We start from the raw sequence: 14,614 nt of genomic DNA, 5'->3' as shown, positions 1-14,614 counted from the left end.
GGGCTCCTCTTTTTCTATGGTGATAAAGGAGTAAGGAAGAAAGAATTTTATTTATTAAATGATTTTTTTACAATCACTGCATTCTTAAACCATTTTACAAAGTCTTGCTATTGTAATGTAAGAAACACAACAATCAATTGCCTGATTGCAAACCTGAATGATTCCATTCATTCGGAGGGTCAGTTATTACAATTAATAAATGTGATATTGATCAGATAATTTGTTTTTTGTGTTATTGATTGAAGGATCATTTTGGGCAAGTCACAGTGGATAGCTCCCCTGCTCTTCTTTGAAACAGTGCACTGGGATATTTTACATATATCCAAACAGACAATGACACATTGGTTGAACATCTCATCTAAAAGCTTGCACCACTGGTAGTGCATCACTCCCTCAGTACTGCACTAGAGTGCAGTCACTTGAGTGCTAACAGCAGTGGACATTATTGATGTCAGGACTTGTATTTGTATTTCTGCTTCAGATACATTATTAAGTGCTGTTTTGATGAAAAGCTGAATTATTTTCCACCAGCACTGCAATTGCAATTACTCCAGATTGAATTTTGGAGAAGAGTGACTAGACCTGTTTAGAGAAATGCAACTGTACTTAGGTGTTTTGGCAGATTTGCTATAGTCATCTGACTTTTACCTCTATGTAAGTGTCTGTGCTTGTGGCAGCCATCAAGCACACAATACTTGAAAAGTATGGACTTTCAGGGCTGTAAGAAAGCCAGCAACTGAAGGAAATAGCATGGAAGAAGTAAATTAAAATAGAAGTCTGCAACTTTGAATTATTGGGTAAGTCAAAATAGCTATGCATTTTCCACTTACTGCTGCTGTGGAAATGAAAGGAGGTATGAAACAGCATTGGAATTTTTTCCATGCTCAGTGGAAAAACTATGGAAATGCTGATTTCATCAAAGTTAGGAATGTCCTTGAAATGAGACAGCAAAGAATGTTACTCTCAAAAAAGATCTCGAAATGTGGAGACTTTCTGAGGTGGTAATCTTACAGCATATTATTGAGAAAACAGGAGAGGCTTTGCATTATGCTGAGAGACATTCCAAAACAAATATTTAAGAGTGGGAATGATATTTGCTTCAGTAGCGCATGTACTAAAATTGGAACAAGACAGTGAAGATTAGCATGGCTCATGCAAGAGGATGATATGCAAACTTGTGAAACATTCCATATTTTTAGTGGGACCCTCTTGTGATGGAGTGATGCTGGAGACCTAGGTTTAAGTCTTACTTGTTTCAGAGGTGTGTAATAACATCACTAAATATGTTGATTAGAAATTAGGTTAATTTTTTTTAAAATTGCAGAAATGCCAGAAGAAAGATCAAGGCCAGAGGGCAGGATCAAACCATTATGGAAGACTTGACTCAAAAGCAAGGAGAACATGTCTAGCATGGGCAAAGCAGTGCTGTGTGTGCCAGAGCAGAATCACATTGTACAACCTGCATTACTAGGTGGAAGCCAAATATATATATAAAGATGGCTAAAGTACTGAAGAAACTTCTTCTATAAAGTTGGCTGTTGGAGAGATAGCAGCTGATAATTCTGATGGACCATTGTACACCATATAAGAAGTTGGCATTGTTAAGTCTAAAGATGATAAACAGTTTGCAACTGTTAGAATGATGACTGCAAAAGGAGTTCCTCAAGTGTCAGATAGACTTTGTGCAACATCATGACCATTGCAGATCTGTGTGTCCAGTCTGAAAGACAAGATAGAGGAGCTAGAAAAGAAGGGAGTAATGAAGTGTATTAGTAGATCTGTACAATTTAAAGACTATGTATGCATTGCATGTGCAAAGACTGACAAAGTAGAACTGACTAGCCGTTAACACAGTTCTATTAATATATGATCATTTTCTTTGTTATTCTGATTATTGGGTAACATGGGTAATTTACAAGTGCAAATGATATTGTACGCTTTCTTTTATGAAAGCAAAATGTTTGAAGAAACATCATTATACTTAGCGTACTCAGTGGCTTGCTGTAATCATATGACCTCTAGCTCTGCTGTAAATGATTTTATGTGCAGTTTGCAGCAGCCACTAAATGTTTACCACTTGAAAGAAAACTCACATGTCATGTAACTAAAAGCGTGACTGCAACATACTGATGACATACTGTAATATAGAAAATTGCACACAAACTGAACTAAATTCCTACCTGAAAATTTCTTCTGGCTTTCCTAGGTATACCAACTGAGTGTTTTTACAATCTTGTTCTTGTTCTTCCCACCAAAGTATATTTGGTAAGGTCATGAAAGGCTAAATATCTCATTCTACAGCAATCAACAGGGTAGGTGCAGGAAGAATGTTTCCTTTTGCTGGAAAGTGTAGGATCAGGGGACACAGTTTCAGAACAAGGCTCAAGCTATTTAGGACTGGAATAAGGAGAAATCCTTTCAATTAGAGGGTGGCAAACATTTGGACTTCTCTGCTCCAAATGGCTCTTTGAGCTCAGTCATTGAATATGTTCCATACCGAGAATGATAGATTTCTACATATTGAAACAATCAAGGGATACGGGTACATTGCAGGATAATAGTTGTGAGGTAGATCAGCCGTGATCACATTGAATGGCAGAGTGAGCAAAGTGACTCACTGGTTTATTCCCTACTCCTATTTTTTATGTTATTCTCTGAGCACAGATAAATCTATGAAATATTTAATGCTAACATGCTAATCCATAAACTTTGATGACACACTTGTTTCAACTTTATAATAGTTTTTCATTCATAATTGAGCATTTATTTACAGCTTCATAAAACAGTTTGCTCATGTAATTGTTTGCTTTAAAATGTCCAATGCACCTTCTCTGGTTTTCACACCATACTTTCTGACCTCCATGGATGGATTCCATCAGTTTCCTAATTTTAAGTCTATGTCCTATCACATTATGAGCAAACTCTTCTTTGTCTGCTTCTTGATCCATTATAGATCCATTTAACAGATGGGATCCAATCCAATATTTTCTTAACACTCCATGAATAATATCTCAAAGTATTTATTTTTTCTTACCTGATCACTAATCTCATCATTCTCTTTTTTAGAAAAGAACTTCCAGTCACGTCCAAACAATTTCTGATTTCCCACTCTTTATTCATGTAATGTTTTATATTTAAAGGTTCTCTTCTTGTGTCACCTCTCATCTAAAATGGCTTTGTACCTAATGAATTATTTTTAACTTCATTTCTCTCATCACATATTCCTCTCTCCTGCATCTCAGAATTCCAACCTTCTGATATCTCCTTTCCTCAATCAACTACTTCTATTGCTTCAGTTTCAGTTCAGCTTCATTTACAGTTTCAATTACTTCACCTATATTTTCTGGCTAAATTTCCTGTCAACAACCATATTTTGATTCAAAGATGTAAAAACCAAATTCCAGTTGAGTCCCAGTGCTCAATAGAAACGTAGAGAGTAGGAGCTTAAAAATGTTTTGCTGGAAAAGCGCAGCAGACCAGGCAGCATCAAAGGAACAGGAGAATCGACGTTTTGGGCATAAGCCCTTCTTCAGGAATGAAGGCTTATGCCCGAAACATCGACTGTGGAAACACCTCCTTTTCACCCTCTTGGGTTTCTTTTTAACCTGTGGTGAGCAATTTCCAGTGTGTTGTTCTCTTTGTTTTGTAGTGTAGGACCTCCACTTCTCCCAATTTCTATCCCACACAGAATGAAATTCTTGCCAGAAGTTAAACTTTGCCTTATGCACCAATGTATATTCATCTGCCGTCTCTGCTGCTCTTCCACTTCTTGAATTCTTATCATCTTGGGAAGCAAGATTTTAAACTCCTCCGGCAGAATAATCTCTCTTGAAGACGCACAGTCTTTTCTATTTTTAAGGCTCGCATCCATCTATCAAAATGACTAAGTTTCCTTCTTTTGAACTCAACATAAGTCTGACCTGGTTCCTTCTTTATCTTTCTGAACCGGTCTATACGTTTCTAGTAACAATTCATAAGCACTCAAAATAGTCTGTTTGACATCTTCATAACCTCTTGACTCCTCATCTGACAGTGCTGCATATATCTCATGAGCTCTGCCTACCAGCTTAGTCCGAACTAGCATTACCCCCAAGTTCTCTGACCACTCCATCTGCCTAGCCAATTTTTCAAATGAAATAAAAAAGGCTTTGAAATCTTTTTCATCAAACCGTGGCAATATTTTAACATATTTGTATATATCCCTACTTTCTCTCTTCATTACCATTCTTTTTGACCCTGCAACTAGAGAGCCAAATCACAACCTTATTCAAAAACCTTCGCAAATCTGGAGAAATAAATAAGACTGACTTTCAAAAAATGAAAACAGATAGATTGAACACACCATGCTTCTACGGATTACCCAAAGTTCACAAACCAGGAGCCGCCCCAGATCCATAGTCTCGCTACTTAGAACACCAACTTATGGATTGGCCAGGGAGCTACACCAAAGACTAAAACACTTAGTAGAAGACTCACGCCACTCCATCCACTCCACCCAAGAATTCCTGAAGACCATCAAATTCACCAAGATAGAAAGGATGAAATAATGGTCTCTTTTGATGTAACAGCCCTGTTCACATCCATCAATATCAATCTGGCCAAGGAATCACTGACTACTTTATTAGAAGAACCAAAGACACATACACCAAACACCACCAATTTCACCAGCAAGGACAATGTTGGTAAAAACAAGGACTGCAGATGCTGGAAACCAGAGTCTAGATTAGAGTGGTGCTGGAAAAGCACAGCAGGTCAGGCAGCATCCGAGGAGCAGGAATCTTCCCTCTCCTCGGGTGCTGCCTGACCAGCTATGCTTTTCCAGCACCACTCTAATCTAGAGCAAGAACAATGTCGTCAAGCTAGTGAACCTATGCCTTACCACTAACTTCACCTTCAACAACAAAATCTATAGACAACCTAATGGAACACCCATGGGATCTCCGCCTTTAGGGTTCTTAGCTGAGACAGTAATGCAGAGACTTGAACAAACAGCTCTGTCAACCATCCAACCCAAACTTTGGGTCTGCTATGTGGTTAACACCTTTGTCATCACTAAACGAAACAAATTAGAGGAAACCTTCAAGACTATCAATAATACCCTTACTGCATAAAATTCACAAAAGAAGAGGAAAAAAATGACAAACTGTCATTCCTAGATGTCACAGTACAGCAAACAGTCAATGGGGAACTTCAAACCAGCGTCTACAGGAAAACAACACATACAGACAAAATACTGAACTACAGAAGCAATCATCCCAACACCCACAAAAAAAGCTGCATTAGAACATTCTTTCAACAAGCCAACACACACTGCATCACAGAGGAACAGTGCAGAGCAGAGGAAAATCACCTATACAGTGTATTCAAAAAGAACAGGTACCTAATGGACACAATCCATCGATTTCTGAGCAACAAACCCCAATAAGCAGACAAAACACATCCAGAAACCCTAGCCACTCTCCCCTACATCAAAGACATCTCGAAAATGACTGCCAGACTACTCAGGCCTCTTGGCATCATGGTAGCCCACAAACCCACCAACACACTAAAGCAGCAGCTAATGAACTCTTATCAACAAATACATTGACTTGAATTCCATTTACCACTCCCTGAGAAAATGAATAGGAAATGACATCACCACAAGAAATGATGTCACCATTGGAAATAACATCACCAACCCAAGGAAACCTAAACACATACATAGAAAGTGGGCCATGCCACCAGTACTTCATCCGGAGGCTCACTGATGATATTGAGGAGAAAGTGAGGTCTGCAGATGCTGGAGATCAGAGCTGGAAATGTGTTGCTGGAAAAGCGCAGCAGGTCAGGCAGCATCCAGGGAACAGGAGAATCGACGTTTCGGGCATAAGCCCTTCTTCAGGAATGAGGGCTTATGCCCGAAACGTCCATTCTCCTGTTCCCTGGATGCTGCCTGACCTGCTGCGCTTTTCCAGCAACACATTTCCATCACTGATGATATTACCTAGTATAGTGATGAAACATCTGAAAACGAACCTTCTAGCTCAGCGAGCAAGCCTACACCCATTTCCATCCTGACTAATTCGCAACTTATGACGTTCAAATTCTCTCTTAGTTTTTCCTTCTTCTCTCTCTCTTTGCTTAGCTAAGAACCTTCTCTCCCTTTCGATTTCTTCTAAGTCCATTTGCCTCAATTGTAATTTAAGCTTTTCTAACTCTACTGCACTTGTCTGTTTCTCTGACACACCTAAATGCTTGACTTACAATTTCAGCTTTCCTTTTGTCCCCGGTTAGACCCAATTCTAAGCTATTTGCTAATTCTAAAAGTATGTCCTTCTTCTGTCTTTCTAAACTTGGCAAATTTGAGAAGCATCTTCAAATGCCAGAACCTCTCTAGCAATCTTAAATGCCATTTCTCTTCACATTTAATTTAATCAACTACAAGTTAATTGTGGTTGGTTAAATTGTCTTACCTACGTTTTATTTAAAGATCTAGGACACTAATTGGCAAGTGTTGAAATCTGCTGGGATCTTTTGTACCCCAAATCTGTTCAAATCTGCCCAAATTTCAAACTGGATCTAACTAAACCTGTCCAAATCATCAACCTGAGCTTCAAATCTGTTATGACACGGTGGTGAAACTTTCTGTTAATTAAACCAAACACCCAGAAAAGCTCACCTCACCTCGTAATCTGTTAAAATATGAGTGACACAGAGCTCCTAAATTCCACTATTTAAAGAAAACATATCAATTTATTCTTTAACTCAAAAAGTGAATTGTCACAAAGCTAGCCACTTTTTTTCCTAAAAGCTGTTCCTTGGCTTAAGAATACTCTGTCCTTGATTTTTTTCAGAGGGGTAATAAACCGGGCCAGGATCCGATCAGTCTGGTTTGGTACACAGGTGAAAAGGATTTTGAATAGCCTTTTGTTTATATGTAAACAGGCGAGACTTCAGGCCAAAGTAGTCATGTTTTAGAAGTGATCTGTATAGGGAAAAGGGAAAGGTCAGCTACCTACCTGAGCTGAACAGTTTTAGTTCAATCTTGGCCTGGTTGGAAGTTCAACAGGAAGCTGTGTGGAAACTCTCTCTCTCTCTTTCTGCCCTTCAACTTCAACCTGTAAGCATGTGTTCCATTTCTACTGTTTTTTAAAGGGAGTTTTCTTATTGGGACTGTTGTGTAGATTTGGAACAGCATAATTAAGTCCAGTTGGATAGGTTGAGTTCTGAAAGGGTTCTTTATTCTGTTCTTTGTGTTTCATTGTGTAATTTTGTGAATACATTTTTGTCTGTTTTAACATCTAGTAGTCAACCTAGCTAACTTAATCCGGGTAATGTTCACTGTACACTTACCGAAACAAATTGCAAAGTTATGGTCTGGAGTTGCCTGCTTAAGAAGGTTTTGAGTGGTCTGGTCTAGTCCATAACATAACACTAAAACAACAACTATTTACAACTCTAAGCCTCCTTTCTCTTAACCGCTTGTTATCTGCCTCCAACTCTTTTGGCCACTGTTGGAATATTGCGTGCAATTCTGGTCTCCTTCCTATTGGAAAGATGTTGTGAAACTTGAAAGGGTTCAGAAAAGATTTACAAGGATGTTGATAGGGTTGGAGGATTTGAGCTATAGGGAGAGGCTGAACAGGCTGAGGCTGTTTTCCCTGGAGCGTCAGAGGCTGAGGGGTGACCTTATAGAGGTTTACAAAATTATGAGGGGCATGGATAGGGTAAATAGACAAAGTCTTTTCCTTGGGGTGGGGGAGTCCAGAACTAGAGGGCATAGATTTAGGGTGAGAGGAGAAATATATAAAAGAGACCTAAGGGGCAACGTTTTCATGCAGAGGGTGGTACATGTATGGAATGAGCTACCAGAGGAAGTGGTTGAGGCTGGTACAATTGCAACATTTAAAAGGCATTTGGATGGGTATATGAATAGGAAGGGTTTGGAGGGATATGGGCCAGGTGCTGGCAGGTGGGACTAGATTGAGTTGGGATATCTGGTCAGCATGGATGGGTTGGACCGAAGGGTATGTTTCCATGCTGTACATATCTATGACTCTATAATATACTGTTCCAATAACCACCCATATTAAAATTACATCAACTTAATTTCAAAATACAGCGCGTTTTGCTGGCAGTTACTCTGGTGATGGCAGTTGGTCTCACTCTAACTGTCAAAATGTCTGCTTCTTTATATCCCCAGTATCAGATCATCTCATTGGTTTGATGTTGGCAAAACAATACATTCAAAATCGATTGGTTTTTACTATCTTTGGGTATAATGTAAACTTATGGGTTCAATTTGACTTGTTGTAAAAATAGCAATCAAAACACAGGTATTTGTTTCACAGCCAAATGTTACGTACTTTCAATTTTCCAGTACATTGTGACAATGCCTGCAAGCTCTCAGTGCAAAACAGCTTTCACTCTCTCTTAAATGTACAGTACACGCCTTCAACTTCATAACATTAAGAAATTCTCCCTGTGTTTACCCCATCCAGTCCTGTTAGAATAGGTTCTTATGAGAACACCCACCCCCATTCTTCTAAACTTCAATGAATATCATCCTAACTGATACAGCAAGACTCCTCTACTCCAATCCTCTTGCAATGAAGGTCAACATATCATTTGCTTTCATCACCGTCTGCTCTAACTGCATGATTATGTTCAGTGATTGGTGTGTCAGGACAACCAGGTCTCTTTGCTCCTACCCTTCTCTCAATCAATTGCCATTCAGATAATCTGACTTCCTGATTTTACGACCAAAGTTGACAATTTCACATTTATCCACTTTATACTTCATTTGTCATGCATTTGTCCACTCACTCAACTTGTCCAAATCCTATTGAAGCATCTCCTAACCCTCCTCCTTGTTCCAAAAAGTTAACCATTCATTTTTGATTAAATTAGATTACTTACAGTGTGGAAACAGGCCCTTCGGCCCAACAAGCCGAGTTCATTCCTCAAACTCCCACAAGTATAGGTCCATTCCTCAAAAGAGCTATCAAACAAGAACTTGAAAACATAGTGATATTTGCAGTGTTTGTCTGTTTGTGTGATTCAACATAATTTAAAATAAGTTAAATTTAACAATCTATTAAAACTAACCATTAGGTTAGTGCACAGAAGCAAGATATTTTTTCTTTATTCTTTAAAGGAATCTGGGTGTTCCTGGCAAAGACCAGAACTGGTTACCCATTCTTTATTGCTATTGAAATGCGTAGCTTGCTTGGTCATTTCAGTAGGCAGTTACAAGTCAATCACATTACATGTAGACCAGACTGATGTCAGATTTCCTTCCCTAAATAATACTAGTGAACCAGATTGGCTTTTATAATAGTCAACAATGCTTTCATGAGATCTGCACTTTTGTTTTAACATTCCAGATCTATTAATTGAATTCAAATTCAAGAATCTGCCATGGTGGGATATAAACTCATATCTTCAGAGTATTAGTTTGGGTATCTAGATTATAAGTCTGTCGGCAACAACATTACAATACCACTTCTCTTTAGCATATCAGTTCCACAAAGCAGTACAATATTGCATTCTCACTGTTGTAAAGAAAGGAACAGATTACTGGTCTCCTCCATGATTTTATTTATGTATGACTTGCAGCTTCATTGTGGGAGCTTGGTGACTGCAAACGGGATTTTGTTCCTTAAGGAAGGCTCAACATTTTATCTGGAATAAATACTACATTTTAGGATATAATTTTTGTACTTTCATATTACTACAGTCAAACTGGGTAATTTAAACTCAAATGTATAGTTACCTGATACATGAGGAGTAGTGCAACAAACTTTCCATTGCCTCACCCTGGTATTCAAACAGGTAACTTGTGTTGCATAACTATTTGCAACATTGTATTCAACCAGGCTGTGGGTTTCTGAAATGAAGCTAAACTTGACACATAAAACCATTCACTGTATTACTATTGCTTTGTGTTAACCTTTGATCTTTTGTTGTGGCTGCGTCTGAGTTCCAAGTTGTTCAAGGTGCGCCCTAATTGGGTTTCAGATGTCATGAATTGTTTTTATAAATAGTAAACAAAACAAAGATTGGTCGACACTGTTGCTGCGCCTGTGATATCATAATCTCATTAAGCCAATCGTACTCTGCTGGCTCAGTTATGTTAATCAGATAGATGACAACTGTGGCGACAAACTGGGGAGCCTTGTTTGCAGTGCTATGGTGCTTGGTCACGAACTTCTGGGTGTGTATATTTGGTCACAAAGCCACTTGCAAGTGAGATATGAAAATGGTGAACTTGTGCAGTGATAACTGACAGGCAGTTTTTAATGACTGTAACCTTTTGAGGCTGACTGTCTAGAGGAGCATTGGAGGCATTCATAAACAAAAATCTCTTCTGACTGAGAACAGAGCCCGAAGGAAACTGATGCTAACGTATCTGTCACTGTCTCAGGTCACGGTCTTCCAGTGCAGCAAACGCAGCACAGACTGCCATGTTAGATTTTGCCTTCTGACCCACACCAGTGATGCTTAACTAAGTGTTAACCATTACAATGCAAGTCACTGTCTTACAAGATGGAAGGCTGCCATCAAGTGGATAGCAATACTGTTTATACAATATATAAGGACATACTTTAACATTTTGTATATTTGTTCATGAATTGTGATGAAAACCAGCTATTCCAGTTACTTATTCGTGTTTTTTTCCTTGATTTCTGAATGATGGTAGATGTTTGTCACTAATAAATAAGCGAATGACATTTACCTGTGTGCATGATTGCATTTTAAAATTTGCATCCTTGATTTTAACTCCTCAATGGTTTTAATCTTCCTTATTTTGTAATCTCCTGTAGCTCCAAATACTCAGAGATACTTACACTCATCAAGTTTGGCACTCTTGAGGACATCAAATTTAATTTCTCCACTACTGATAGTTGTGTCTTCTGCATTCAAGACCCTAAACTTTAGACTTTTCTCTTTAATCTCCATTTCTGCTTCCTCCTTAATGACATTCCTTGAAATGTGTCAAATTGACCAAATATTTGGCTGCATCTGCTCTAATATTGCATTTATGTGAAATAAAAGCAGCAAGTGCTGGAGATAATCAGCAGTTGTAGCGTTTCAGATCTCCAGCTTTCGCAGTATTTTGCTTTTGCTGTTTAAATGTGTCTTGGTTTCATTTTTCTATATAATGTTCCTGAGAAGTGTCTATAACATTGTGCTTTGTTGAAGGTGCTATATACAGGAAAATTGTGAAATAAAGAGAACACATACGACTAAAACAATATTTTCATAGTCTGCACAATGTTGTTTTCGTGATACCATAAGACATAGAATTGGAAGTAGGTTATTCAGCCCTTTGAATCTGCGTCGTCATTCAATGAGATCATGGCTGATCCTCAACTTGAGTTTCCTGCCTTTTCCGTGTAACCCTCGATTGCCTTACTTATCAAACATCTATCTCGGCCTTGAATATATTTAACGATCCACCTTTGACAGCTCTGTGTGGTAAAAAATTGCACATATTCTCTTTGAGAGCAGAAATCGCTCCTAGTCTAATGTTTTAAAAGTGTGAAGTGTAGTGCTTTCCAAAATTTTGCCATGATAGCAAAAGTAAACCAGGGGAAAGATAAAAGAAAAGGAACGAGTGCATTTGATGAAACGATACGTTTTGAATCTCTAACAGTATATCCAAGCTGCTCTGTGGAAGAAGCAATTTTCCCCTGGACAAACATCAGCCTCAGCACCTGAAGGGAGCAGATGGATCAGATTGCCATTGGCCTGAGGTCGTGTGTGCTGATTGACAGGGAGGCGGACCGATAGGCAGCGAGAAGAGGCGGAGAAAGCTGCCGATTGGCGGGAGTTGTTGCTAGGGGCGGGACGTCCGGTGGGGCTGTGCAGTGGGGAGGGTGTCAGTTTGTTGTTGGTGTTTTGAACCTGCGAGGTTACGCGATGGTGTTTTTGATATTGTATTCACATTTGTTTATTTATTAACGGACTTAAATTTGAAGGTTGACCGGGTTAAAAGGAGGAAAAGGTGAACAATGGGGGCAGTGGCTGGGTTGTTGCTGCTCTCCGTGTTTGCGGTGTTTGATTTCCAGGGCAGGCTCTCGGCTGCAGCAGCAGCAGCGGCGGCGGCGGCGCTCGGGGAGCAGCTGCTCAGCAACAGCAACAGCAACGGCCACGGGCTGCACAAGAGGAGCATCTCCACCTCCACCTCCACCTCCACCAACTGCCAAGAGTGGCAGGGGTTCCAGAGGAATCTAACAGCCCACACCCACAAGGTGAGTCACAGCATGTCCAGAAACCGAAAATGCTGCAAAAGCTCAGCAGGTCCATCGGCATCTTTGCAGAGGGAGGCAAAAGTGAGGACCGCAGATGCTGGAGATCAGGGTCGAGATTAGAGTGGTGCTGGAAAAGCGCAGCAAGTCAGGCAGCGTCTGAGGGGTGCTTTTCCAGAACCACTCTAATCTGTGGAGAGAGAGAGAGCAGAGTTAATATTTCGGGTCCACTAACCCTTCTTCCGCCTTCTCTTAAAAAAAAAATAAATTGCAATAATCCATGTATCTCAATCCGTTAAAGTTGCTCATCAGACAGTCTCTATTTCTTCCTCTTACCTGAGCGGGTTGTGTCAGTGTTTTGTACTGTAACTATATCAGAATATGCCCAAGACTCATTTTCCACCTTTTCTCCCCAAACACCAAAAGTGTTTTTTTTTTAATTTAATCATTATATGTGAGCCAGATTTATTGTCCATCCCCGATTGCCTTTGAGAAGGAAGTGGTGAGCCGCCTTCTTGAAGTGCTTGCCTTAACTTGGAGTACAGAAACAGGCGCAGTGCTGCTCACAGGAAGGGGGAAACGTAAAGCGTGTCAGTGTAGTTTTAAAAATAGCGCTCCGTGCATCAGAATTTGTAAACATCTTTACTGCCATCTTTGCCCAAAGCAGGCCTTAAAAAAAACCTCGATGAATGTAATTTTCAAACGACAAGTCAAGATTTTAATTGGTATCTCCGAGCTTTCAAATCCAACCCTTTTGCTATATTTTGATTAGGCGTTTTGGATTTTCTCAAACCACTGTTATTGGGAACCTGCCGTCCAAGTTTGGGAGGGATGTTATTGGAGTTTCATTTTCATTTTAAAAATGATAATTAAACATCCACTCTCATGGCTGGTTTATGACTGAAAAATAAAACTATAATCACGAGAGCAGAAATTTAAGTGACTGATTAGACGGTTGAAACAGTATGTTTGTGAAGCTTTAGGAATGTGCTGGTAAATTTAGATTGTGAATTAAAACTCTTAAATTTTCAGAATTAGTTAAGCTCCATCAAGCAGTATTAAAAGTGTTACTTTTTTTGTTTTGGATTTAATAGCTTGAAAAACATCACTTAAATGTTATCTGCATTGATTAAAACTTTGAAGAAAGTGAAAATATATAGGGGAAACTTATTGTCTGTGTTTGATAGCTTCCCTTCATGAGTTATGCTGCAATTTTGATACCTTCACAAAACAGTTTTAAATTTGTATGTAAGTAGGAGTATAACATTTCATGTCCTGTTTCTGGTTGGGTATCTCATCTCCAGTAGTAAAGTGCTAGAAAGTGGGATGAGTGCAGATTTAGAGTATTTTTGTTGGTGCAGGTTTGAAGAGCTGAAGGGCCTCATCTGTACTCTGATTCTACAGTGCACTGTGTTCATAATCCAGTTGCTGTTTATCTAATTTATGTAGCTGAACACATGTTCATCATCTTGAACTGCCTTCAATCCTTCCTTTTTGAAATTCTTAATATTTTTAGCTTACCATTTCTGCTTGCTTCTACGAGAGATGCTGTCACAATTATTTGCACTTAGCTTTGTGTTACAAGTAGTAATTATGTTTGTTCTAATTTTAACAAACGAAATGAATGCATTTCTGAAGTGCTGTCAGTACCCACTTGTTAACCTGCTTCTAGTTGATGCTGGTGCTTTAATGTTGGCACTGATGGCATACAATAATCAAAAATATGTAGGAGGTGGAAACTGTAATTGGAATAGTTTCAAAGCCCATGATATCAAATGTTTAGTCAGAACTAGCTTTAAATTTTGAGATCAACTTTTGTTTGAATAAGTGAGTTTGGCTATTCCCTTAATTTCCCTTTCAAAGTGTAGGAAATATAAAATCATAAATTGGCAGATGATGATTCTTTAATGCTTAATGTGTAACTTAACTCAATACAGTTTAGCTCAATCTCTGGACAATTTCTCTTGGGTTTTTTAAATCAAATCATACTTACCCATGATTAATCTACCAATTCTGAACATTCCTGGATGCTATGGCCAATTCACCTAACCTGCACATCCTTTGGACTGTAAGAGGAAACCTGACCACCTAGAGGAAATCCATGCACACACTGGGCAAATGTGCATACTCCACATAGACAGCCACCCAAAGCTGGAAATGAACCCAGGTCTCTGGTGCTGTGAGGCAGCACTGAGTCACCATGTTGCCCAATTTTATTAATTCACAGGATGTGGGCCAGTAACTACTGCTTAGTCTTTGTTGTTTTTGAGAATTTGGTGATGGGCTCCCTCCTTGTACATTTGCAGCACTTGGTATATAGTTACTTCCACAGTGCTGTGAGAAAGGAAATTCCAGGATTTTGACCCAGTTACAGTGAAAGA

The 14,614-nt window shown here is 39.1% G+C and overlaps 1 protein-coding gene and 1 non-coding gene across 2 annotated transcripts in view; both read left to right on the top strand.

Annotated features, from left to right (window-relative positions):
* The first annotated feature begins 1,094 nt into the window (after positions 1 to 1,094).
* On the top strand, positions 1,095 to 1,197 carry LOC122563360. The gene has a single exon (XR_006315571.1). It is a non-coding gene; the product is annotated as a U6 spliceosomal RNA (small nuclear RNA).
* Positions 1,198 to 11,833: 10,636 nt separating this feature from the next.
* Positions 11,834 to 14,614, top strand: part of LOC122563138 (sortilin-like) — a 79,743-nt gene continuing 76,962 nt past the window's right edge. Inside the window, exon 1 of the mRNA XM_043716597.1 lies at positions 11,834 to 12,236. Within this exon, the coding sequence (XP_043572532.1) occupies positions 11,997 to 12,236 (240 nt within the window). The 5' untranslated portion in view covers positions 11,834 to 11,996. The remainder of the gene's footprint in view (positions 12,237 to 14,614) is intronic.

Source organism: Chiloscyllium plagiosum, chromosome 26, assembly GCF_004010195.1.
Source record: "Chiloscyllium plagiosum isolate BGI_BamShark_2017 chromosome 26, ASM401019v2, whole genome shotgun sequence".
Taxonomy (NCBI): domain Eukaryota; kingdom Metazoa; phylum Chordata; class Chondrichthyes; order Orectolobiformes; family Hemiscylliidae; genus Chiloscyllium; species Chiloscyllium plagiosum.
The sequence above is the reverse complement of the archived record's forward strand: the minus strand, read 5'-3'. Positions and strand labels throughout refer to the sequence as shown.